Source organism: Aotus nancymaae, unplaced genomic scaffold (assembly GCF_030222135.1).
Source record: "Aotus nancymaae isolate 86718 unplaced genomic scaffold, 86718_ANA_hifiasm-v0.15.2.pri h1tg000033l, whole genome shotgun sequence".
Lineage (NCBI taxonomy): Eukaryota > Metazoa > Chordata > Mammalia > Primates > Aotidae > Aotus > Aotus nancymaae.
Window position 1 is genome coordinate 63,134,295 of NW_026988447.1, and position 25,537 is coordinate 63,159,831.

General features: G+C 33.7%; 1 protein-coding gene across 5 annotated transcripts in view; it reads right to left on the minus strand.

Moving 5' to 3' along the window:
- Positions 1 to 25,537, minus strand: part of BANK1 (B cell scaffold protein with ankyrin repeats 1) — a 301,537-nt gene that overhangs the window by 174,824 nt on the left and 101,176 nt on the right. For 3 of the 5 annotated variants that reach the window (XM_012436540.3, XM_012436539.3, XM_012436543.3), the window contains exons 7-8: positions 8,371 to 8,567; positions 7,411 to 7,443 (exon numbers count right to left, since the gene is read on the minus strand). In XM_012436540.3, coding sequence (XP_012291963.2) covers positions 7,411 to 7,443; positions 8,371 to 8,567 — 230 coding nt within the window. The remainder of the gene's footprint in view (positions 1 to 7,410; positions 7,444 to 8,370; positions 8,568 to 25,537) is intronic. The other 2 variants (XM_012436541.3, XM_012436542.3) reach the window with 1 other exon arrangement.

Below are 25,537 nucleotides of genomic sequence, written 5' to 3' on the forward strand. Positions count from 1 at the left end.
ATCATTGCCTATAGATCTGGCCCTACTTATCTTTCTGACACCATCTATTACTATTTCCTTTCTTTCTTATTTATTTTGCTTCAGTAACATTGGTCAACTGGCTCTTTTGCGGTAGGATGTCCACATCCTACCAGAGCCTTTGCCCTGCTGTGCCATTTTCTCTTATTGGAATACCTGTTCACAGATACGTATGACTGTCTCTTTCATAGTTTTAGGTAGTTGCCAAAAACGACTCCTCAGTGAATACTCCCAACTACGTGCTTCAAAAGCGTCCCCCTCCCAACTCCTTTCACAAACTACCTTACACAATGTGGTTCTTTCTATTTCTCCTGGTCTTAAACATTAATTTCCACTGGTCACATTATATGTCTTTATTTATTCACAGTCTCATTTCCCATTAGGGTTGGATTTTTGGTCTGTTCTGAATTTCCAGTGTTTAGAACAATGCTTGGCACCTAATAGATATTCAATAGATATTTGTTGAATCGGTCAATCTATTTGCTAAATTAAAATTGGAGACTTTTTATGGCTCAAGTGAGACTTGATTAAATTATGTAGAACAAACCCAAAATTTCGTCTTCGACTGGTGCCATCTATTTTCTTTTATATTGTATTTTTTGGAGGCAGAATAAGTCAGTCATAATCTTTAATTTCTCACATCCATATATCACAGGGAGAGTGTTGGCATATAAGGAGAAATGAAAAGGAAATTATATTTCTCAGGCTCAGAGCTACAATATTTGAAGAATATTCCTTTTTTATTTTTAAAATACAGGTCTGATTCTTTTCATATGCCTGGAGAGGCCTTTATACAAATTTAAAGTAAAAACCATTTCATAATACTAGTAGAAAAGTATATATCCAATCTACACTGGATTATATTAAATACCTTTTTTATCTTTAGGCATCAACAATGATGGAAATTCAAAGCCAATTAATTGAGAAGAATTTCCAGGAACCATATTTTTCCAATGAAATTTTAATTCATTTGCGTTTGCATATTTTCATTCTGAAAGGACAATGTCATTGTGTTTATTTCATGAGGGCCACACTCTACAGTTATGGTGTCAATACTGATTGCTTTAATAACCATTTGTGATTAATTTTGCATTCTCTGAAACTGTATTTCCTTTTGACCAACAGGCGTGTAAATGACAGCTCTAGACTACCCTGTTCTACACAAGCTAATTGGTTTGAAAGAAGCCAGCAAAAAATGAAAGAACTAAAGTTTAGAAGGTTTCTGAGAAATCATAACTCTAAGAATTACAAAAACTTAGGTTTCCAAGGGGCTTTAAAGACCATTTAACTACCATAGGCAAGGATGTGACTCTTATTAGGATCCTGGAGACTGCCAGCATCTGAAGCAAATGTATAAAAGATGATAATTTACCTATTTAGAATATGATACTGTTTCAACCTTAAAAAATTATTAATGATGTATTAAAGCTCTCTACTGGAAAAGAACTTTAAGTACATGTATATTATTTCCCTCTATTACTTTCATAAATTGCCTTGTTATCTGTGGGTATTGAATTAATTTTAACGCAATAAGCACAAAAATCATTACCTACTGAGGCAATAAGTAATCAACTTCATATCATCACTTGTCCTCATCCCATGACTGCGTTCACAGCAGCTATGGCATTTGGTACAATGAAGATAAAAGCAAAGATACTATAAATTCTTCTGAACTATATAGTTGTTATATCTAAATTTTCCACCCAGCTCTGTTTCATATTCTGAGATGAGAACAGTGGGAAATAGACTTAAAGTACAGATAGAGGGCCTTACCCTGGCTCTAAAGAATATTTTCCCAAAAGTAAAGATAAATAGATATTAAAATAAATATTGCAAGATAAATCTCATTTGAGATTAAAATTATGATATCTCCTGAAAACGCTAAGATTCCCTTCTGCCTGGGAAAATGAGATGTGGCTTTTCAGAGTTTAGCTGTTGCTAGGACGAAGTGCCCCCTAAGGTTTATGAAAGGAGTCATTATTCATAGAACAATTTTTAACAATAAATTATTTTTTAAATACTAATTTTTCAACTGAAGGAAGTTATGAAGTAAAGGAGTAAATAGACTTTGGAATGAGAAGGATAAAAAATGTCTACATTATGAAAAATGTGTGTCTCCTGTTTTTATGAGAATATGGCATTTCTGATATAAAAAAACCTGAATGATGAATATAATACATTATGCTTATTCAAGAAATGGAAACACAGATCACACACTATATTCATCTTACAAAACCTCTATGTTGTTGAACTTTAGCTCTTTCGGTGATGTAAATTGATGATGCAATAATCTGTTGTGTGTCTGAGTTGCACATAATGTTCAAAGACTATTCAGATATTTTACACATCTTGCTTTTCCCAGTGATGCTTGCTCCCTCCCCTCTGCCGTCTCACCGCCAAATGATTATACTGCTATGGAGGCTAGCTCTACATCATCCTGAACCTTTCTGCTTCTGTTTCCTCCTCTGCTGAGGCAGAGTAACAAATGAGAACCCAGGAAAACGTTTTAAAAAACTATATTCTGTGTGTATGGAAAGAGTATGTATGCACACTGGTAGCTATTCTAGCAACTTTATGAAAATATAAATCATTTACTACATAGCAAAACACTGAGAAAACAGTGACTGTGACATCTGAGAATAGTTATTTCTGAGAAATACAAAGGGTTTTTGCTTGACTCTGTTAAATCAAACTAACACTATTTCTGGGAGAAAGAGCTTACTTTACGCAGTCTGACACACCGGGCCTAGTGGACGGGAGAAATGTCTTTCCTAAAGGTCATTCTACTGATGTATAGACTAAAGATACTTTTCCTAAATGATATCATACGACTAATAAAATTAACTTGGGAAAATTATGTTTACAGTTTTTTTCTATTTGAATCTAGCTATATCATAAAGTTGGATTAAGCATATATACATAACCTGTGTAAACTGTGTAAATAAATAATTAAAAATCAAATATTTTCTTAGAGTGAGAGTAGGCAAAAATACTACAAACAACTAGATTTTTAGGTACTTACCATTAAGTTGTGTATGAGCTCTTTGGGGCTTTACAAACATTTCTTAGAAGGTATTTTACCAAAATCTCATATAAAATGTTAAGTTTTCTTTTAATACTTGTGTGATCTTTTATAGGTCATTATCATAAGTTACAGAATAATATGCATTCTATGAAAAGAGTCAGTAACAAGATTCAGTTTTCTGGCCTAAGAAGTCGGGGTTTACCTACTCTGCCTTCTTCACACAAGTGCATAACCCATTCCTGTCACCATTATGCATCCTTCACCTTTCCCCATTAAGTTCTTCTTATTTATAATCCTGTTTATGAGTTTTCTTCCGCTTCATACAAATTCCACCTGATTCCAATTGTTCCAATTATGACACTGCCCTCTAATCACAAGTGAGAGAGTTCAAAAAGAACCTTTGCTGATGGGGTAAGACAAGAAAGTCACAAGGGGTCAGTGGACTTTCAGGAAGAGGGCAGGGTCAAGGAAAGCAATGTCAAAGCTTGTGCCAAAAGACGTCTGAAAGAAATCTTCTGGATCTGATACATGGTTGATTCTTTACGGCCTTTGACAGAGCAGCTTTAGTAGTGAACTAAATGCAAAGCGTATATATATATACATATAGTCTTTAAACAGTGCAAAACTGTATGTCTATGCAAAGCATGTACATAGATATTGTTGAAACATGTTTGCTCAGGGAAGCGGCAGTATAACAGGAGAGATTAATGATGTAAGAAAAGAGAAGGTGTGATTGATAACGAAGTCTAAATTTGATATGAATAACAATAAGCCAACAGAAAATTAGGTAAGTGCAATATCATTTTTGTGGGACTTCTATATATTTAATAATTTCACATTTATTTCATCAAATTCTAAAGTGCTCTATAAGGAATTATTTGTTTCCAAGGATGTAAACTTAGTTTTTGATGTAGTTAGGTTTAAAATCCAGACATGACTGACTCCCAAGACTCTAGGAGTAAAAGAAAATGGAAAATTTGACAACAAAGCAAAGAAATTTAAGGGAGTTTACATAACATGTTCAGAGCTGCAGAGTTAGGGCATCAAAACTGGTCACGAGGACACGGAGCAAAGAAAAATGCTGTGATAGCCAGAGTTTTGAAAGAGATTCCTAAGTAGTTTCAAGCACATAACTGACACATAAATTTATAATGTATGCAGTCAAGTGCAGTTATGTGACTTATTCTAGTTTCTTCAATTCTAACAGAACACAACATCAATATTGAATAAAGGCCAGAATCCCAAAATTCATACTAGTTGGGCCTATTAAAATATATGCTGAAAACAGCAGTAGGGCTGTCTATGAAGTCTCTGAAACTAAACTTAAAAAAATTCTAAGTATAGGAAATATGACCAATTATTTTATTTGCCATATGGGATGTTGTTAAGTATATGATTGGGAAAGTGAAATCAGACAAGTCTTTAAATTGAACACTGACCTTCTGCACCATCAATGAGAAAAACACATGCTGAGTATTACATAGGCAAATCAGGATATGTTGCCATTTAAACGCAATTATATAACACTGTTATATACTGAATTAAATGGAACAATCTACTTGTAAAGTACTGGGATGGGAATGCCAAGAATGAGAGAAATAAAGGGCTAAGAAGAGTGAATGTTTACTAGTTTAAACACAAAACCCAACTTCTGAGTAATTGGTTCTCAATATTAGCCAGTCAATTATTGCTTTATATTAGGGATATTGTAAGTGCTTCAACACCTACCCCTCCATACCTGCATTTCAAACCCAAGCCCTTGACTCTCTGAAAAAGATCAGGGCCTGTCAGTCAGATACTGGAGGGCATCAAAATCTCTCTCTCTCTCTTTCACACATACACACACACACACACACACACACACACACACACACACACGGGCCCACTGTCCACAGGGAAAAAGAGCAGTGTAGGGATAGATTAAGGAGAGCCTGATGCCACAGGAAACCCATCCCACACATGAGCAATAGAAAGATTCCCAATCAGGAGTGTTCCTGAAAAGCCATTTAGAGAATGTGCATGGAAAGCTAATTTTCCCATTTCTTAACTTTTCTTCATGAATGTTTATAATTAACAACAGCTTATTAATATTTAAACCAAACTACTAGTGAACATAGTGGTGAAAGGAAAAAGATATTTTCTGGATATTGTTTCTAAGATCAGTGAACACCTGTCTCAAATTCCATAGCTGACCAACAGAGGAGAATGTACTTTTTCTTGACTATTTACACATTGATGTAATCATTTTGTTAAGGGTTTTAAACTGATGGGGATGGATGGGTGACATATCTGAGCTAATACAATGGAATGTTATTTATATTTGTTTGCTTAAAATACAGACTAGTCTTGTATACTTTCTCTTAAATCTCAAAGTACCTCAATCTGAGGCCAGGTTCCAGTTTGTTTTCAATTTTTCATGTACTTTTTATTTAAGAGGTAAGTTTCTGGAGCACTGAATCAATCATCAGTGCCACTGTTTGCTATTTGAAATGTCCTGGGCTTTGCTTATGAATTATGCTAAGCAAATCATTGTTCATGCCCAGTTGTGAATTTAATTACCAAATCTTCTGCCCATTTTCCATCCACTTTTCATATTAATTGTCTCAGGTGACATTGTTAGAAACTGAAAAATGAGGAGTTATTTGAAAGACTTTATGGATTATAGAAATATACAATATCATCCAGTAACAGCACTGAAAACGTAAATGAAGTACAGATATTAATTACATAACTTTATCAAAACATGAAAGCTATTATTTCATAATAAAGAGGCTCTTTTCATAGACTGTGTATAAATTATTAACCTCTCAAAGAAAAAAAGGCATGAACCAATGTAAGAAATGTATAAGGCCCCCTCCTTCTCCTACTCTCCTTCTTCTCTTCTTTCTCTTCCTCCCCTCCATCCTCATCCTCCTCCTTCACATAGCTGACAATAAGACATGGGTGCCACTTGGTGTGTGAATGCTTTCTAATGCCTTTGTGTTTTCTCTGTACTTTTCTAAAATCATAATTGCCATTTCCCTTCTACCCACTTTATTCAGTGATGACCCAACTCACTGTAGTGTAACTCCCTGTGAAATTCTAAAATGAGCAATGTTTCATCGATGGGGGATTAGGAAGAATTGAACAAATTAGTAAATTAGTTGAGAGCAAAATATGTTGGAATTGAAAATAGATATTTCTTCAGTAGAAGCATAGTCCACTGGTAGACTGTAAAACTCAAACTTAAAGATATCTGCTCCTTTAAACCATTCTGAAACAATAGTTCATGAAATATTAAATGCACAAGTGATGATCTTAGATTTACCAGAATCTAAGTCATTATAACATTGAGGTGATACAGATACTTTTAAAGAAACAATAAAGTATTTTAGTAGCATAATGAGATTCTATTTTTCTCCATCAGGTTTATATACACTCTTTAAAAGACTTAACTAACAATATTTAGAATAGATAATGTCAACATCCAGTTATCCAGCATACCTTCACTAAGAAGATATGACTTCTAAACTTATTTTAAATAAAACTGATAATTAGAAGAATATTTTTTGTGTCATACATATTGACAGGAAACATTTTTCCATGTGGGTCAAAATATAATACATACATTTCATTTTCTTAACCACACATTTGCCAAAAGGCCTTCGTAGCTTGCAAAATTACTGTATATGAAATTATCCATAGTCATGAAAATGCATTGACAGATTTTTTGGCACTTTCAACAGCCACAGTCAATTCCTTACTGACAGCAGAACATCGACAAAATAATTAATCTATTCTAACTATAAAATAATATTTACTATAGACATTCAGGCAGAAATAACAGCTTACAAAGATAGGATAGAAAAATATGTAACAAATTTCCCACGATTATCAAGTACAACTGTAAAATTAGAATGCAGCGACTATGGAAGAGTGAATGTGACCCAGAGACAACAATAGCAATCAACTTCTATCAGTGCTGTTATTGCGGGATCAGAGGCATAAATACTGAGAGAGCGTAAGAGAAAAAATATCATATCCCACATCCATCAACCTTCACCTCCTACCACTGTACCTACTTTCATATCTACTGTCATCATTATGTAGTATTTTGTTACTTATGGAGCACCTGAAGTATGCATGGGGTTGCATCTGTCAAAAGCTGAGTCTTTACTGGAAAGCAAGAAGTGGAAGCATCACTTTTTGAAAATCAGGGATTATCCTAGAAAGCGTCCCTAGATGCTTTTAGGAAAAATTTTAACCCAGTGTACCAGTGGACAAAAATTAAAGAATAGAATTGGGCAGAGTTAAAGACAGCCACCTAAAATGTATTAAATAACAGTATTATGGAAAATATCCAAGGCTGAATTGACTTATTGACTTACCTGAGATAGATGCCATGCTGCTCTGTTTAATGCCTGCGTACAGGGAATAATTATGGAAATAAATGCCCTCATCAGATAAAGTATGCTAACTAGTCAAAAACTAGCATATATGACCATCACTATTTAAAATTCTTCCAGAAATATGAATAATGCTTATTTCCCATTTGAAGGACATAAGACTGAAATGAGTAGTTTATTAATTTTATCATAAAACTTCATAGTCTGTATTTATTTTAAATATACTCTCTGGAAATCTCAAATACCAATGATTGTTTTTGAAGTCCAATATTAATTAGATTGGCTTAATCTGACAATCAGAATAAATGCTAAAATAACCAGAAGGTTACAGCAGTTATATACTCCACAATAACAATATGGAATAAAATTTGACAATAAAATTATTTGTTTTAAATACCCAAAGACAAATTTTGGTAATTTAGCATCAAAATCACTGTCCCATTATATTTTCCTAAGAGCCATCAGAGTATAATTCACTTGCTGGAGCAAAATGTGTATATCTTTGTTATAAACAGAAAAACAATTGCTCTTCTAAACATAATTATGGAAGCACCAAGTGCGTTTTATGTACTGAGATAGTATCCCCTCCTTAAAATCTTCTTTTGGTTACATTCTTACAAAACTAATATTCTTCAAAAAGCGTTCTGAAATTTGGGGCTTCAACCTACATAAGACAGAGCTGAGACTTAACAGGGAGAAAAAAAAGGAATCACATAAGAAAAATTTAACAACATAAATTAACTTTTTATTGAGTAGACTTTCTGAATTATTATCAAGCTGTTTTTCTGCAACCTAACAATTATTGATCTGTTTTCATATGCCTAATAGTGACTCATCTAGAGTCTTAAACAAAACAGTAAATGTAAAAGGTTTTCTTTCCTTATAGTCTATTTAACAATACCAAACAGACTATAGAGAGACATAATAAAGAAAAAAACTTACTGAAAAGTCTTCAAAGATTTCCTTGAGTTCCTTGTGACCATGTCTTTCAGCAATATGTGCGGGGTCTGAACCCTCCATATTTTTCATCTTAGATGCCCAGGTTGCTCCTGAACATTGAAGCAAATGAATAGCCAGGTTCTTTAAGCCAAATTTTGCTGCACAGTGGAGAAGAGTTGGAAGTTCTTTGAAATGATTATCTGTAAGCATAAGTAGTAGTAGGATGTAACGTTTTGATTTTATTGGCAATCTCATTAAAAATGCTAACATAATCTACCCCTAAAAGTAATTCCCACAAAGCACTTCAGACTTTTAGTGTAAGAAACCATCAATAGTTTTAGCAATCTAGAATCTTTCTCCCCTCAATTTCCTATCTTAAAATAAATATAAACTAATATTCTTACTAGCATTAATGCACCTCTCTTAATTGTAAGGTAAATTTAACTTAAAAAGCCACATCAACCTCCTAAATGAAAAAGAAATGAAAGAAAAACACACTGTAATAACTCATTTTCAATGTACTTAGATATGAACCAAGCACTAAGTAACAACATTCTGTAAATTCATCTATAAAATCATTTTTCATTCTGCCTCCTTGCTTAGTTTGCTTCCTTCTAAAGTTGAAATAAACATGAAATTCCTTGAGGGGTTATATTAGATTTCTATATGAAATTTTTCTTTCAAAAACTAACTGCAACAGAAAATACAGGTGAGCACTTTTATAAACAACTTCAGTGTGGAAATTTCCATCTGGATTTTACAACTTTTATATCAATGTGTTAGAGTTTGATTTTTCATAATTATTAACTATCAATTAGAAGACAATTATTAATTTTATATCACTATAAAATGATGAATGTAACCTGTATCCAAATGTCAAACAAAACAAAACACAGAAAAATGAATGACAGTTTGTTATTCTATACTTTTGCACTTAGCTGAGAAAAAAATGTGATAGAAATTACACACCAACATGATAGCTACGGCATTATCAGAAGTAAGGTGAAGACTTACAGCAGCAGAATTAAAGGAATCAAAACAAAGCTAGTAGTCTTCCAGCAAACTTAAAGCAATGGGAAACTGTCATCTCTTTACTTTTTTGGAAAGCTGTGAATTTGCTTTAATCATCTTAGTTTATACACTATTTAGTTATCTTCTTAAACGCACACATTTACTTTACAAACAAGTTACAATATCACTTGTTAGATTAAAATAATAGATTTGTTAAGGAAATACAAGAAACTTATAGAATGTGTTTAATCTACAGTGTATATTTGTCTCATGTCATGGCAATTTTCATTTAATTAATCTAGATTCATTGCAACTATTTTTATTACCAAGATATAATAGAGAAGCCCTAGTTCAAAACAAGGTATGGCAAATTTACTTTTGATTTTTTCCCAGACAAAATCAATTTTTAGTTTTCAGTTATTTCAGCCAATGTCTGTCAAACAGTAATTTCATGAGAATAGAATAAAATGTCTGAGGAGGGGAGAATGTTTTAAGGAAAAGTCCAATGACACTTGTTTTACAAATGCAAATAAACAGGTGAATTGGCACATAGCAAAGAAATCAAGTCACACATTTGTTTGTGCAGAGCTGCTTCTGAACTTTTTGAGGCCATCCCTAGAAAAGATGGCTAATAATGAAATTGAAGTAATAAAACCAAAGCTTTCAAAAGATTAACCTAGCTCACTAGAATAATAAAATAAAAATACACCCAAGTTTAGAATATAAGCATTAAAAAAGAATTTAACAGTAATATGAGCATTGAAACTAGAAATTCATAACCACATAATCCATTTGTTCTCATAAATCATTATCTGGAATAGTAAATATTCATTCAGAGTAGGATGACCGGGTGGCCACTCCGGGGGGAAACGATAACGCACACAATAAAGAGAAGATTAAAATCAGGAACTCTGCACTCTAATCCTAGCTCAGCCACTAAATCTGTGGTTCTTAAGAATTCATCTTGTGGACCTCAGTCTCCTAATTTTTAAAATGAAAGGGTTGGGGGTAAAATTATAGGACTTCTCATATTCCTTTGGGCTTGAGGCCATGCCACAAATGCTTTAAGCCAAGAAACTCTCTGGAAGGTATTTTTTCCTGGGTTTTAATTAGATACCAATTAGAGCAGGGAAGATAGTTGCAAAGGTTGAAGAAACAGAATAATTTTCATTCCTTTCATAATAGGATTTGAAATCTGATGAAATGTTATTATTTCTGTGGATCTGTAAAAACGGAGCATTGCTGTGTTTATGAAACTTTTTGGTCTCTGACAGGAGAACCATTATATAACATGTGAGGTGTCACTCTTCCAACCCCGTCAAACATTAGGCATCATTCTATTTAGAATTTTAAGAAACAAAAATGCTGCCAAGGTTATCATGTTTCTAAAACCTTGATAATATAAACAAAATGCACAAAAGAAATAGTCCATCAAAGTCCTATGCTACAGTTTTGTTGTTACCTCTAATATTACGTAATATGTGGCAGTGAAAAATGCGTAAGTAGATATATACTTTACTATTAACCTCAGTATTGAATCTGCCTCATTAACTGTTGCAACTGAATTCTTCTTACTCAAATATTCTCTTGAATAGGAGAAAAAAACTAGAATTTGCATCCACTTGGTATTTCTCTTGTTAATTGTCTCAAGAAACTTCTTACAAGAAACTTTTTCTTTTAAATGTTTTAGTTGACTAGGTTAGGGCCTAATCTGCATTATATTCAAATGAGTCTTAATTTCTTCTTACTACATAAATTTCAAAATAATGCCTTTTATTACTTAAATACCAACATTCTAAAACTTAATATTTACTTTTCATGAGAAGGAATATAATGTAGCACTTAAGCATTAGGACTTTGGAGGACTTGGAATTAAATCTTTACAATTCAACTCTAGCATTTAGTCATAGTGTGATTTGAACAAGCTACTTGAAATTCCTGCATCTTAATTTTCTCAATATTCAATTGATTACCATTACATCTGCTCAATCAGTTATTAAGCCTATGCCCAATGTATTCTTCCATGCAAATACATACTGTTGGTCCTCATTATATGGGAACTCTATTTCTGCAAATTCATTTACACAGTAAGGTTTGTTTGCAACCCCTTAAGGCACTTCCCAGTCATTTGCAGACACTGTATAGCAATGAAAAATCTGAGTCACCCAAAGCAGATTCCCAGCTGAGGTCAAACTCTACCTTCTTATTTCAATTTTCATACTATAAACAAATGTCCTGTTTGCAGTCCATTTGGTGCCACAACTGTCACAGTTTTTGTGGTTTATTTTGGTGATTTAACTGTTTGAAAAGGCCCCCCATGTATAGTATTGAAGTGGTGTGTAGTATTTCTAAGCACAAGAAAGCTATGGCATGCCTTATGGAGAAAATACATGTATTAGATGAATTCATTTAGGCATGAGTAACAGTGTTGATGGTGAGTTCAGTCTGAAACAACACTATATATGAAATAAGGTATTTTTAAAACAGAAATACACATAAAGCAAGGTTATGTATCAATTGGTTGATAAAAATATTGTTACCAGAAGCTCACAGGAACCTAACTCTATACCTCTACTGGGAGCAAAGTTTCAGTATTGACTTGAATAATTCAATTACTTTATATAACATAACTTCTGGAAATAATGAGAATCAACTGCATTTTAAAGCACTCTATGGGCCCCTTCTCATTTTGGAAAGAGAGTTCAGAGTTGGTTTCCCATTGCAGCATGGCCAGTTATTTTCAAACTTATGGTGCCTTATTTTCTTTGCTCCCATACATTCAGGGAGGCTCTGAGAGAAGCTACAGCCCCTGTGTACTGCTCCAGAGGGTGAGGCCAGAAAAACTGTGGAGCTGGGGGAGGCAACTGTGAGCATTCAAGTCCATGACTTGTGAGAGTTTCTCCTGGGCTGTCTCTGTGTTTTGGGCCCATTCAATTAAAAGTCAAACTGGGAATGGTTAAAACCCACTTCCATAACCATCTTCCAAGTAGAAACAGCAGTCCTAGAGCCTTGATTCTCTGTTAATTATTCTTGTCAGGAAACAGGAAAAACTTAGGATGTAGGTGAATGGTTACTCTGTTGTTCTCAGATGGTTCCTTTGAAAGACTGTACATTTAAAAATTTTTGATAGAAATTCTTTATTTTCTAATTGTATGCTTAAGATTTGGAAGTTTTGTAAAATTGTAAAAATTGAGTTCTACAATGTTGACGTTCTGTCATTCAAAGGACCTGCATGATGAGTGGACAAGAAGTATGAGAATAAATGGAGCATGTCACCTCAAACCCAGAAGGGGCTCATTGCTTACTGAATACCCCAGTGGATGAAATCTACCCTAAAATTAGCTACAGTAATGATAGGAGGAGGAGGAAAACAAAGAAGAAAATATGGTGGTTTACAAATGGAACTGGAGAGGTAGGGTTTTAGGTACCTAGTGGCAGAATGAGTAAGAGCAGAGCAACAGAACAAGGATGTGGCAGGTTGTGCAAGATACTCTGATTTCAGAAAGAGTTTGTGAGGACACGCTGTGAAGTGCCTTCTTATCTAGGGGTGTGGGCCAGGAATGGCCAGAGAGAAGCAGGCAAGGTACAGAACAAGGTTGAAGCAGGGCTTGAGGCCGCAGACGAACAGCCTGGGAGCTTGGAGTCCATGTCTGGAGGTAATTCTAGGAAGCACAGGGAGATGTGAAGTATTTGTTAGAAGTTCCTAGAATTGGTATCAATTAAAATTAAATCTCACAACATTTAAATATGTTTATTACCCATTTTCAACTAGAAAACCCATACAATGTTGAGGCAATAAAAAGAGCTGGACAGTTTCATGTTTATCCAGTCCATCCAATGTGTATGTAGCTAAACTCTGGTTAAAGAACTCTCTAGAAATTTTATTTCTACATACATGGGCTTGCATTCTTTTCCTCTGTGTTTATTAAAAATAATTCTTTTTGAAAATTACCAACTTCGTCTCTGCTGTGTCTTGATAAGAACTAAGAACTAAGAAAGATTCAGAAAAAGTTGAACAGTAAAAGTACACAAACCAGATAGGCTGGGTTGGGATCAGATGGTTGGGCACTCTAGCACAGGGGCCATGCCTTACAGGTGGAATGCTACCTGTTGGCCTTTATATGGGTCTCATGGAAATTCAAGAAATGAGGGCTGCAAAGCAGTAAATCAACATGTCAGGCAAGGAAGCTTTACCTCATTGCTAAGGACTATTTCAGCATTGTAAAAGGAATTCCGATAGTCTTGAGCGCAGGGGTTATACTTTTAAAATATTAAACGATTTGATCATAAAATGTACAAAGGCAAAGAGGTAAATCTAGGAAATCTTTTGGGCAATAAAAGGAGTGGCTAGAACTTAAGATGCCTTTGGAAACACTGCCATATGGAATGTAGGGACAAAATGGAAATGGAATCTGAATGATTAGGGAAGCCCCTAAGTGCCAACCTGCCTTACAGACTTCAGAGCTGCCAATATTTATATACATATTTATTATTTATTGCATATATATTTAATAATTGAATGTCTATATTCAATACATTTTATATATTTATGTTATAGGGAGATTTATTATAGATAATATATTTCTATCAACCTGTCTCTATCTTTCAACACATATATACACACACATTTTGTTGGTTCTGTTTCCCTTGAGAACCCTGACCAATACAGTGAGAAAGATGACTATGGTGGCTTTAGTAAACCATAACCTATAGAAATACGGCATAAAAGCAAGTTCTACATCTAAGTAGCTTTCCTTTTCAGATAATGCAATGTGAATTTTCAAACCTGAAGCTATTTTAAATAACTATTTGGTAATGGCAGAATCCAGTAAGCAAATGAACCCTTTTAGAAAGGGGAGGGAGGTGTTTTTAGGGTCATTAATAGTAGAGTGTGGTATATAATGGTTTCTGAATCTGTCAAGAATTTCAAAGAATTTCAGAGGTTTGAGGATCATTACTGCATAACAACTGCAAAAGTAAGACGGAGCTTCCTAACTTGTAACTTACTCAAGACAGTAATTAAAAAGCCCATTCTGCCCCACCTCCCCTCTGTGTGTGTGTGTGTGTCTGTGTGTGTATGTGTGTGTCTGTGTGTGTGTGTCTGTGTGTGTGTGTGTATGTGTGTATGTCTAATTGAGGTCAACCCATGCATACATTTTCCTCACTAAAATGAATAGATATTAGATAGCCTATTTCCTGTTATCAGTTACTAATAGATACTATTTATATTTCTTTTCCTAACCCTATAATTATAGATGCTTATTCCTGTTGACCCTGAAAAACCTACAATTTTTGTGTTGGCCCAGAGAAGACAAACATATGTGCCTCAGTACTTGAGCACAGACAGTTCAGTGCAGCATATTCAGAAGGCACACATGCCAATTCTTCATTCTGCTAATAGCAGATGCCATGAATAAGAACAACAAAATAAAATGAAAAAATCATGACAATCTAAATTGCTGCCTTAATCCAACAAAGAAGAATCATGTTATTTGGGGAGTTCAAATATTACTAATCTGTATCGATTGATACCAGGGTTTTATTTTGGTCTATGGTTTACTTAGTTACCATTAGCTAAGTAATTAATATAATAAATTTTTATTGAGCACTAGAAATTCTTCTAGGCACTGAGAATAAATCTGTGAACAAAATGGGGCTTCTTCCTAAAGGGTAGTATTTACCCTTAAAGGCAAAAATGGCTGATATGGAGGAAATCACACACTATGAAACAAAAATGGCCATGTTTCTAGGATTGCAAAAATAATGAAAAGAGTATTTGAGGTTATTTCAAACTTGCCATTATAACTTATTCATTGTATTGTAATTTATATAATTAGGCAGAAACACTTGAGAAGCCTTCCTTTAAATTTTGGATAATCTGCCCTGTGAAGTTTTGCCTGACTGTCCTCTTTTATTTTTCGTTCCCGAGAAACCCTGAGCTCCTGCTCACTATAGTGTACAGGGGCACAGTTGTCCAGGGACTAACGAAGTGGCCATGGGAGTAGGGTGCCTGGATCCAAGTCCCAGCTCTGCCACTTACCATGTGGGGAAAGTATGCAACTTCTCATCTGTAAAGTAGAGATTAAAATGGTACCTACCTCAGGATCATTGAGAGGAAGTAAATGACAACATAAGTGCTTAGACCTTTGGCAGAGTAAGCAAAACATGTGTTAAGTACCATGTGTAGAGAACACACTGTATTAATGACACTTGTTTCTGTCGTTTCGTTGTCTTGTTCCTTGGCTTCTGTACCCTTTGAGAGTGTGGGCTGTGTCCTGTTTATCCCACATTCTTTTACCTTCCTTTAGTATCTAGAAGAGAACCTACTATGAAGTGGAGTACATTAAACTTTTTGTAAGCATTGGTGAGGTTTTTGGTTTTTTAATAATGTATGGGAAAACATTTTTAAATGAACAGTCACTCTAAGACTACTTCATTCTGCAACCATGATTTTAATTTAAGGACACAGAGTGACGGAATAAAAAATCTATCTTGACTTTAATTTGATTTATGTCAATGTTATTTATGTACATAATAATGATGCCAATCCAGTACCGGTATGTTCACTCAGTGGTTCTCATTGGTGATTCACAGAGGAGTAGAATCAGCATCATATAAAAATCTGTGAGAAATGTAAATCCTTGTACTCAACCCAGACATACTGTATCAGAAATTTGAGGAGAGATGGCAGCAATCTGAATTTTAACATATCCTTCGAGTTACTCTGAAGCCTGCTAAAGTTTGAGAGCCACAGCATTAAATAAAAGAATACGGGCTTGGTTCTCATAATTAAATAAAAGTAGATAGACAACAAAATTGGGGTTAACCTCACAGAAAGGTAAACAGAACTGCAAAGCACAAAGTGTGCCTGTCATAGACTTTCTCTCCGTTCTGCTCACAGCTTCTGTAAAAAACCTCCTTCTTCTCTCATGGTTCACATGCTTTAAAATACATTCTTTATAGAGTCAATGGAAAAGACTATAATAGGAGTGAAAGTTATGGGTATTATATTTGTCCCATCACTTTTTTCAGTTTTATGAAGGTATGATTGACAAATAAAAATTATATTTAGTGTGCACATGATACTTTGATATATGTACACATCGTAAAATGATTACCACAATCAAGAAAATTAACATACTCATCACCTCATACATTTACCATTTTTGTCGTCTGTAGTGGGAGCACTTGAGATCTACTCCTCTAGTACATTTCAAGTATACAATCCATTATCATTCACCACAGTCACCACGCTGTACATTAGGTTCTCCAGTACTTATTCATCTTACAACTGAAGGTTGTATCCTTTGATCAATATCTCCTCTTTTATCCCATCCCCAAAGTCCCTTAATACTACCATTCTACTCTCTGTAAGTTTGACTTTTTAAAGATTGTAATATAAATGAGATAATCATGTAGTATTTCTTTCTGTGTCTGGCTTAATTCACTCAGCACACTGTCCTTCATGTTTGTCCATGTTGTTGCCAATGGCAGAATTTCCTTCTTTATAAAGGTGGGTAATATTCATTTGTAGATATATACCACATTTTCTTTTTCCATTCATCCATCAACAGACAATTATATTGTTTCCATATCTTGGCTAGTGTGAATAATGCTGCAATGAATATGGGAGTGCAGATATGTATTCAAGACACTGATTTTATTTCCTTTGGATATATACCCCAACGTTGCATTGATGGATCATATTGCAGTTCTGTTTTTATTTTTTATGATGGGTAAACATTGGAACATTTTTAAAATTAACTTATTTATAATTGACACATAATTATATGTTTTATAGGGTACAGTGTATTTTTCAATGCATGTATACATTACATAATGGTCAAATCAGGGAAATTACCATTCCCATCACTTTTCATTTATCATATCTTTGTGGTGATATTCAAAATCTTCGCTTGTAGGTATCTAGAAATATATATTACATTGTTATTTGCTATAGTCACCCTTCTGTGTAATTGAGCACCAAAACTTATTCTGTCTAACTGTACTTTGTACCCATCTACCACTCGTTCCTAATCTCCCTGCCTTCTCCCATCTGCAGCCCCTGGTAACCACTATTCTCTCTACTTCCATAAAATTAACACTTTAAGGTTTCACATCTGAGTGAGATCATGCCATGTTTGTTGTTCTGTGCCTGGATTACTTCACTTAACATAACGTCCTTCAGGTTCATCTATGCTTTTGCAAATTACAGGATTTTATTCTGTATTATGCTTGAAGAGTATTCCATTGTGATATATAACACATTGTGTTTATCCATTCATCTGTAGTTGGGCATTTAGGTTGATCCCACATCTTAGCTATTGTGAATAGCACTGCAATAAACATGAGAGTACAGATATATATTTTTATATGCTGATTTCATTTCCTTTGGTATACACCTAGTAATTAGATTGCTGCATCACATGGTAGTTTTATTTTAAATTTTTTGAGGAGCTTCAAGGCTCCTCAAAATTGACGTAATGGCTGTACTAATTTATATTCTTCTCCACAGTTCATCAGAGTTCCTCTTTCTCCACATTTTTCCCAGCATTTGTTATTTATTATCTTTGTCATCATAGCGATTCTGATTGGGATGAGGTGATATTTCATTGAGGTTTTGATTTGCATTTCCCTAATGATGAGTGACGCTGAGAATTTTTTCATATGTTGTAGTTCAGGGACAAAGCTTGACAGTATGGATAAGATCAAATGCAAACACAAATATATTCAACTATATCCTCTTTACAATGGACATCTTTTACAAAACATGGAAAGTTTGAAAGCAAATGGAAAGAAAAGGATATAACTGCACATATAGTAATCAAGAAAGCTAGGGTAGCTATAATAATATTTGACAAAAAATTAAGGCAAAAACCATTACTGGAATTAGAAGGTCATACTTGCATGATTTTTATGAAGAAGACATAAACATTTTAGGTGCCTACAAATACAGGCTTAAAATATATAAAGCATAAAAAGGAAGGTAAGAAAGTTAAGGAGAAACAGATTCATTATAATTGTGACTAATTTTAACATACTTCTCACTGTGGTAGAATAAGAAAACTCAAAATTAATAATGCCACAGAATATTTGAATAAAGCAAGCTTAATGTAAAGAAATACATAAAACATTTGTACCTGACAACTGAGTGATATTTTTTCATGTACACAAGGAATATTTACTTGGATGGACTGACTGTATTTTGAATTTAAAGCAAGGCTCAATAAATTTCAAAGATATAAAAAGGTATATACATGGGCAATTATAAAAGATACCATTAGAACAATAGCACAGACCTCTGTAAATTTCAGATGAAAGTAAAAAGGGAATAAACATCAGTCAAAATCAGTAAGTATAGATTAAAATTATCTATTTAAAAAAAATTTCAAAATTGAAATTTCAACTAAATCCCATGTCATTCTAACTTCCAAATACCCTTTATACAAAACAAATTAAAAATTACATGCTAATATTTATAATTTATTTCTTAGAGAAATATATAATCTGAATAGCATTTTGAGAAAAACAGTATTGTTAAAATAATATTTCAACTAAAGAGTATCCATTAAATTGCTACAGAAGTAATTTCCATTTGCATCTTGTAGATAATGATCATGAGGAGTACAATTTCTTATAGTCAACTAGATGTCAATGGGAAGAGATCGTACTTATTTTTCAGATTTCCATTATTGTCAAAAGTTTGTTCTCTAAGAATGTATGAATAATTCTCTTTCCAGGTTGCCTTTTCAGCTTCCAAGATGACTCAAGTCAGAAACTGATACTTAGCCAGATAGGAATGGTATAAAAGTGGCTGGAGATAATGCAGCCAAACTACTTCAGCTTTCAAGGCCTGTTTGCTCTTTATAATCTGCCTCTTGATGCTGGTGTTCTCCCACTTTCTGAGTTCTTTGCCTAATCTTACATTTTTTGATACATCTGCTATCCTGTCCTTTGTATTTCACATGAACTTGTTCATAATTTGTCCTATAGCTTCCAGTCATACCTTTCTCAATATTTGTACATCTTAACTCAGTCTCATTTATCTGACACATACTCTGGAGATGCTTAAAATAGTTAAACAGTATATAGCAAGTAAAACTGAGGTTCACTACACTGGAAAACGAGCAAAAAAGCAGTCAATTGAAACTTTTCATAGACCTCTTCTATGTTTTATCTGGATAGCTCTTTTTCCTCTTCACTCATTAACATCTTGCATTGTCTCAATCAGTCTGCATTTCTATCTCATTTTAGATATTTTGTGGCTTTTTAGGTTTGGGGTACATAGTGAATCAGAATTATAATTCTTTATCTTCCTGGGCATTTGCTCTATAAATAATGCTTATTGATACCTAGTTTCAGGAGAAATCAATATATCTACAATATTTTCATGGCACAAAAGAATTGGGAGTACCTAGATCCATGGGGGTACATTTCTAGCATTATGAATGGCTTTGTGTATATCACAAGTTATTTTGTGGCTTTTTTTTTACTTCTCTCAGGAGTAGGACGTGACATGGTTGATAATTTTCTTCTCTTAGAAACATTATCTTCTTTTGGCTTTTAAGAGACCTCTCTCCTACTTCAGTGGCTGCATCTTCTCAGTCTCTTTATGGGAATTTCTCTCCGAAGCCTCTAAATACAACAGTGCTAAGATTCAGACCTTTGCCCTGCTCTGCACTCTCTACAGAATAATCTCATTCAAGGCTATGGCTGCAAATATCACATACGAGCTCCTTCTTGGGTGTTTGACTTATATACTTAACACTAACCACCTTATTGTCTTTTAGTTAACATAGCCGAACTAGAACTTTTGATCACACTGTCAAAACAGGGTCATCATACTGTCAAAACTGTTCTTGCCATAGGACCTCTATTTCAGTTAACAGCATTGATATTTATTTTATTTGTATTTTTATAAACATGTCTTTTGTTACACACAGACCAGTCCTCTCTTTCCTTCACCTGCAATCTCTCAGGATGTCTCACAATCCTTACTTCCAAATATCTATCAAGCTCAAGCAAGTCTCATCACCTCCACTCCTACCACTCAGGTGACAGCCACCATCAAGCCTCTCCTGCCACTACTAGGACAGCCTACTATCTGGTGTCCCTACTTCCATTTTTACACACCTACAATCTATTCTCTGCATAACAGCAAGAGTAATATTTTGTCTTATGTAATTAGATGATATTAAGCCATGTGTAAAATCCTCACATGGCTTTTCATCACTTCCTAACTCTCTATCTTCTCACTTTATTTTTCTCATAATCCATATCACTATTTGCAATAGTCTTGTTTATTTTGTCATTGCTGTTTTATTACTCTATTAACTCCATGACTTAAATAAGAGATCCATGAAGAAGGACTTTCCTATACAGGCCACCTGTTCCTGGAGCACCTAGAAGAGTGGCACTTAGTTTGTACTTGTTACATAAATGAATGAATAAGATTGCTTACTAATCCTTCACATCAAGGTTCTCCTAATTGGGAGAATATACTATGTTCACAGGCTTACCTTTTCCATCTATAATTACATAGTCCTTTATTATTTCAGAATATGTGTTGCTATGGTAATGGAAATGGGGTGAGAGGGGATTATAAAGTTCATTGAAAGGTGGAAAAGGGTTTACCATTCCTAAATGCTGGTTCCTTAAAGCCAGACTCAGGATAGCACATTGCCTATGCTCCACAGTTAGTCTGCATCCTAAGTCAAAAGATTTCTTTGACTCTGTAAGACATAATGTCCTGTCTTCCCTATCTGTGCTTCTGGTATACTCAGGCCAGAGATAATTCTTTGTCTGGGAAGTGATTCTAGGATGAAGAAGGACAAATTCTCATCCTGGCATCAACCTTGTTGTTTATTTTTTTTCTCCTTTCTCTCCCTTCTTCTTTCCTTCCTATTTTATACTCAACAGCCTCCAACCACAGTATGTTTGTAAGCATATCTTTTCAAACTTCACATCTGAAGAAATATAGAATCTTTGAAGAAACACTGTAAACATGAATAACAGTAGTATAATTTTGAAAAACAATATTTTTTTGGTTACTTAAGTAAAAAAAATCTGAAATATTCAAACTGGCTGTTTTATTTTATATTATTTGATCCAGACTGAAGCATCAGTTCATTAGCTTGAGAATATGCTAAAAATATTATTGGCAGGAGATGTGAAAATTTGTACTTGTGGGTTGTATTAGCAAAAAAAAATGAAGTGGAAAAATCTATAATTTTACAGTCAATTTACGTGCCAAATCTCCAATTTAATTACTAGAAGTTTTCATAATGTCTTATGTGTAAATCAATCCCTAATTTAGTATATTTACTTAATGATGATGTGTTGGTTACTAATTTGAAATGAATTCACATGACTACATTTTCCCCTATCATCTATTACTTTTCATCCCAGAAAAAATACTCTTGCCCATTTTTTTTTCTTTTACATTGATTTCTTCACAGCTTCCAATTTTCTTCTCAGATGATTTAAAATGTAAACTGAAAAGGTCCCTAAAACTTCATGCTTTGTGAAATTTATATACTGGAAAATCATTTCAAAAAGATTTCTTATAAAATCTTCTTATTGTTGATTCTATCTTTTCCTATTTTTCTTTTCAGAAAGTAGTAATTCCTCATTTACTAAAAGTCTTCTTTCTCTGTAGAGCCATTGTACATTATATAATATTTGGTTTCATCCCACAAACATCAAGAAAAGGGGTATCTGCCAATGATTTTAAAACATAATTTTTAAAAAAGAATTTTTGATGTTAGAAAACCTTAAGATAAATAGGAATAAAATTTAACAAAGATTGACATAAGTTTTATGAAGTACAATATTGTTTGAAAGATGTGAACAGATACAAATAAAGTATCATGCTTTTTTTAAATCAAATTAATCTATAATTTTATTTCAATTGCATAAAGTTTTTCATGGAAAAATGACATTCTGATCTTAAATACCATAGGACAAATAAATGAAGAAGTGGGACAAAAATAATTTAAAGAAAAATCAGGGTTTAGCTTTAATACATACCAAGATTTATTATAAACTTTAATCACGTTCACATAAAATACCACATAAAAGGCAAGCCACTAATTAAGTACACATTTGCAAATGTGAAAAACTGAAAAGAAGTTACTATTTAGAATAGGTAAATTGAAAAAGAAAAAAGCATTTCCAAACTTGAATAAGAAAAGCATAACAACAGAAATAAATAAAGGCTAGTAAATGGAAATTCACTAAAGAAAAATGAAACTGTTAATAAACAGAAGATGCTCAACTATGTTTGCATTTAAAATATTATTTAACGAGTGAGATTCTTAACAGCTGTCAGATTGGCAAAAAATAAATAGCTTTACAATTATCAACATACAGAAGATGTGGAACAATGCCACAATACTGCTAGTGAAATTGTTAATCAGTGCAAACATTTTTGTTAGAAATTTCAAAATATCTAGCACTGTAGAATATGTACATAACTATTTAGACCAGAAATTTCACTGATACATAGTTCCATCTCATAGGTATCAAGGAAAGGAGCAGCCACAAATAATTTTAAAATATAATTTTAAATAAGACTTTTGATGTTAACAAACTCATAAGATAAAGAAGAATAAGTCTAACCAGGGTTTTCAAAGTAATTGTATCTCCTGAGAAATTAATACACATATGCATAGGATTTCATATGCAAGATTGTTCATTGTGGCATTACTTGTAATGATAAAAAATTTAAAAACAACATTAATATTTAATAGGAGAGAGACATATTGTGCTGTAATCAACCAAAATAATCCTATAGAACATTTAAAATGATGAACTAGATCTACATATATACATGTATAGATATAAAAAATTATATAAAAAATAAGTTGAAGGAAAAGTATAGAATTTACATAAAATTTATAAAATTGTACAATACTATATGTTAATCATGAAAATAAATATACATAGTGAAAGGATGAAGAACTGCACAGAAATGATGGTAAAGAAATTTAACCAAAGTAATAATTTTCAAGGCATAGAATCATACAGTGAAATAGAGAAATTCAACTAGATCTGTAATGTTTTATTTCTTAAGGAGAAAAAGATCTACAGTAAAGCAAATGTTAAGATCTGACAAAGCTACAGGCTGTTCTTTATATTATTCTCTATATTTTTCTGCATGTTTAAATTATTTAATGATGTAAAAAAGACAATCCAATGGACATTTAGTTCTCCTCCACTGAGTTAGCAAGTGTTTTTTTTTTTTTTTTTTTTTTTTTTACATGGAGTCTCACTATGTTACCAGACTGGAGTGCAGTGGCATGATCTCAGCTCACTGCCATCTCCGTCTCCTGGGTTCAAGCGATTCTCCTGCCTCAGCCTCCCTAGTAGCTGGAATTACAGGTATGCGCCACCACACCCAGCTATTTTTTGTATTTTTAGTAGAGACAGAGTTTTACCATGTTGGCCAGGTTGGTCTCAAACTCCTGACCTTGTGATCTGCCCACCTCAGCCTCCCAGTGTTGGGATTACAGGCTGAGCTGCCAGGCTCTGCTGCAAATGATCTATTTTCTGTGACCCTAAAGATATTACCAGTCCTAGACAAATCTTAGAGCTACAGTTACCACCACATTATGTATTGACTATCCAGTTACATGCTCCATATTTCAAAGACATATTCAGAGATAATATTCTGAGTTAATACTTTCACAGTCCTGGGTGATCATCTGCTGTCCTCTTTCAGATTAAAATACTGCTACCAATTGTAAATGAATATAGGCTTTGACATCTTTCTATAAACTGGCATGGGTTCTACTGAGCCAGTTCTAAGTGAAGGTAGATATTCTGGGCAAAATAACCTAGTTTAATTTTTCCTAAATTAATTGCCACTTATGATAATTGAACTGGCAACTGCAGCCCCTTTAAAAACAAGCTCTTTTCGTATACAGTTATGAGGTACAAAGTGAAATTCTGTTAAATGCATAGACTGTAAAAAGTAAAAATCAAAACAAGCTAAACTATATTTTTCCTGTCCACGACAAGAGAGTCTCTGCATTATCCAGGCTTTGGAAGGGCTCTGAAAAGAAGTTACGAAAATACTTGGATCTGCTGCAGTGAGATTTACAAGACTCTGCAGCAGGCTTGAAACTCAGAATAGGTGAGAATTACAGAAGGGCTAAAGCAGTTGTGTTTGTCTAAGTGTGCTGTTTTGCTTCACTGTCACACCAAGTCAGTGGCATTCAAATTTTTTAAATGACAACTCATAGCATGTGAGTTTATACATACATCTACAACCAAAACAGAAGTTGTTTAAAATAATACTCTTACTTCAAGTGATACACTCTGATATTACTATTCAAGTGCTGTATACATCAGCAAAGAATTGTCTATCACAATCTTTTATATTGACTTCACAGTTGCTGATGATTCACACACTAGAAAGCTGTTCATGAATTAGTTCTATGACTTGAGTGTTCAAAAGTCCTGTATTACATTAGCATAGCAAGTTTAGTTAGAAACCTGATAACATTCTACTACTAGAGAAAATTTCTTTGCATGGGAAATTCGTGTCAATGGAAAGCACTAATTTTAAATCAATAATGAAGCATTCCAAGGTAAGAGAGCATTAAAGCAGATTTTATCTGTTGTGTACTTTCCATCTTATTTCCACCCACTCCTACAAGGCAGGAAAACATGTTAAATAAGGGAGTTTATTGTCTAGAGAGGAATAAAAAATAACTAAGACATAATGACATGGAAGGATATTTTACTTATTATAAATGAAGTGGCAGAAAACTAAACCCAGAATTTACCAAAATAACTTTAAAGAGAGGATGGGGCAATAATAAGATTTTTGGTGGCTATAGCATTTCACTCCATAATTTAAAAAAACCATAGGTATCTGCAGGTAATTCCATGACAAATCCTTAGGGTAGGTCAATACTCAATGTAAACTTTCTCAATTCCTTATGACTGTGTTCTCTCAGACTGACCCAACTTCCCATTTATGTTAGCTAAAATATAGAGAAATAAATAACTGTTAAATAATAATAAATAAAATATTTCACCAAATAATTAGAGACCTGTCCTCAGGGATAGATACCTGGGGTTACACCTGACTCATGGTTTGCTGAATTTACCTCTCAGAAAACCCCCAGTAGTTTCTTCAACAACTTACCAT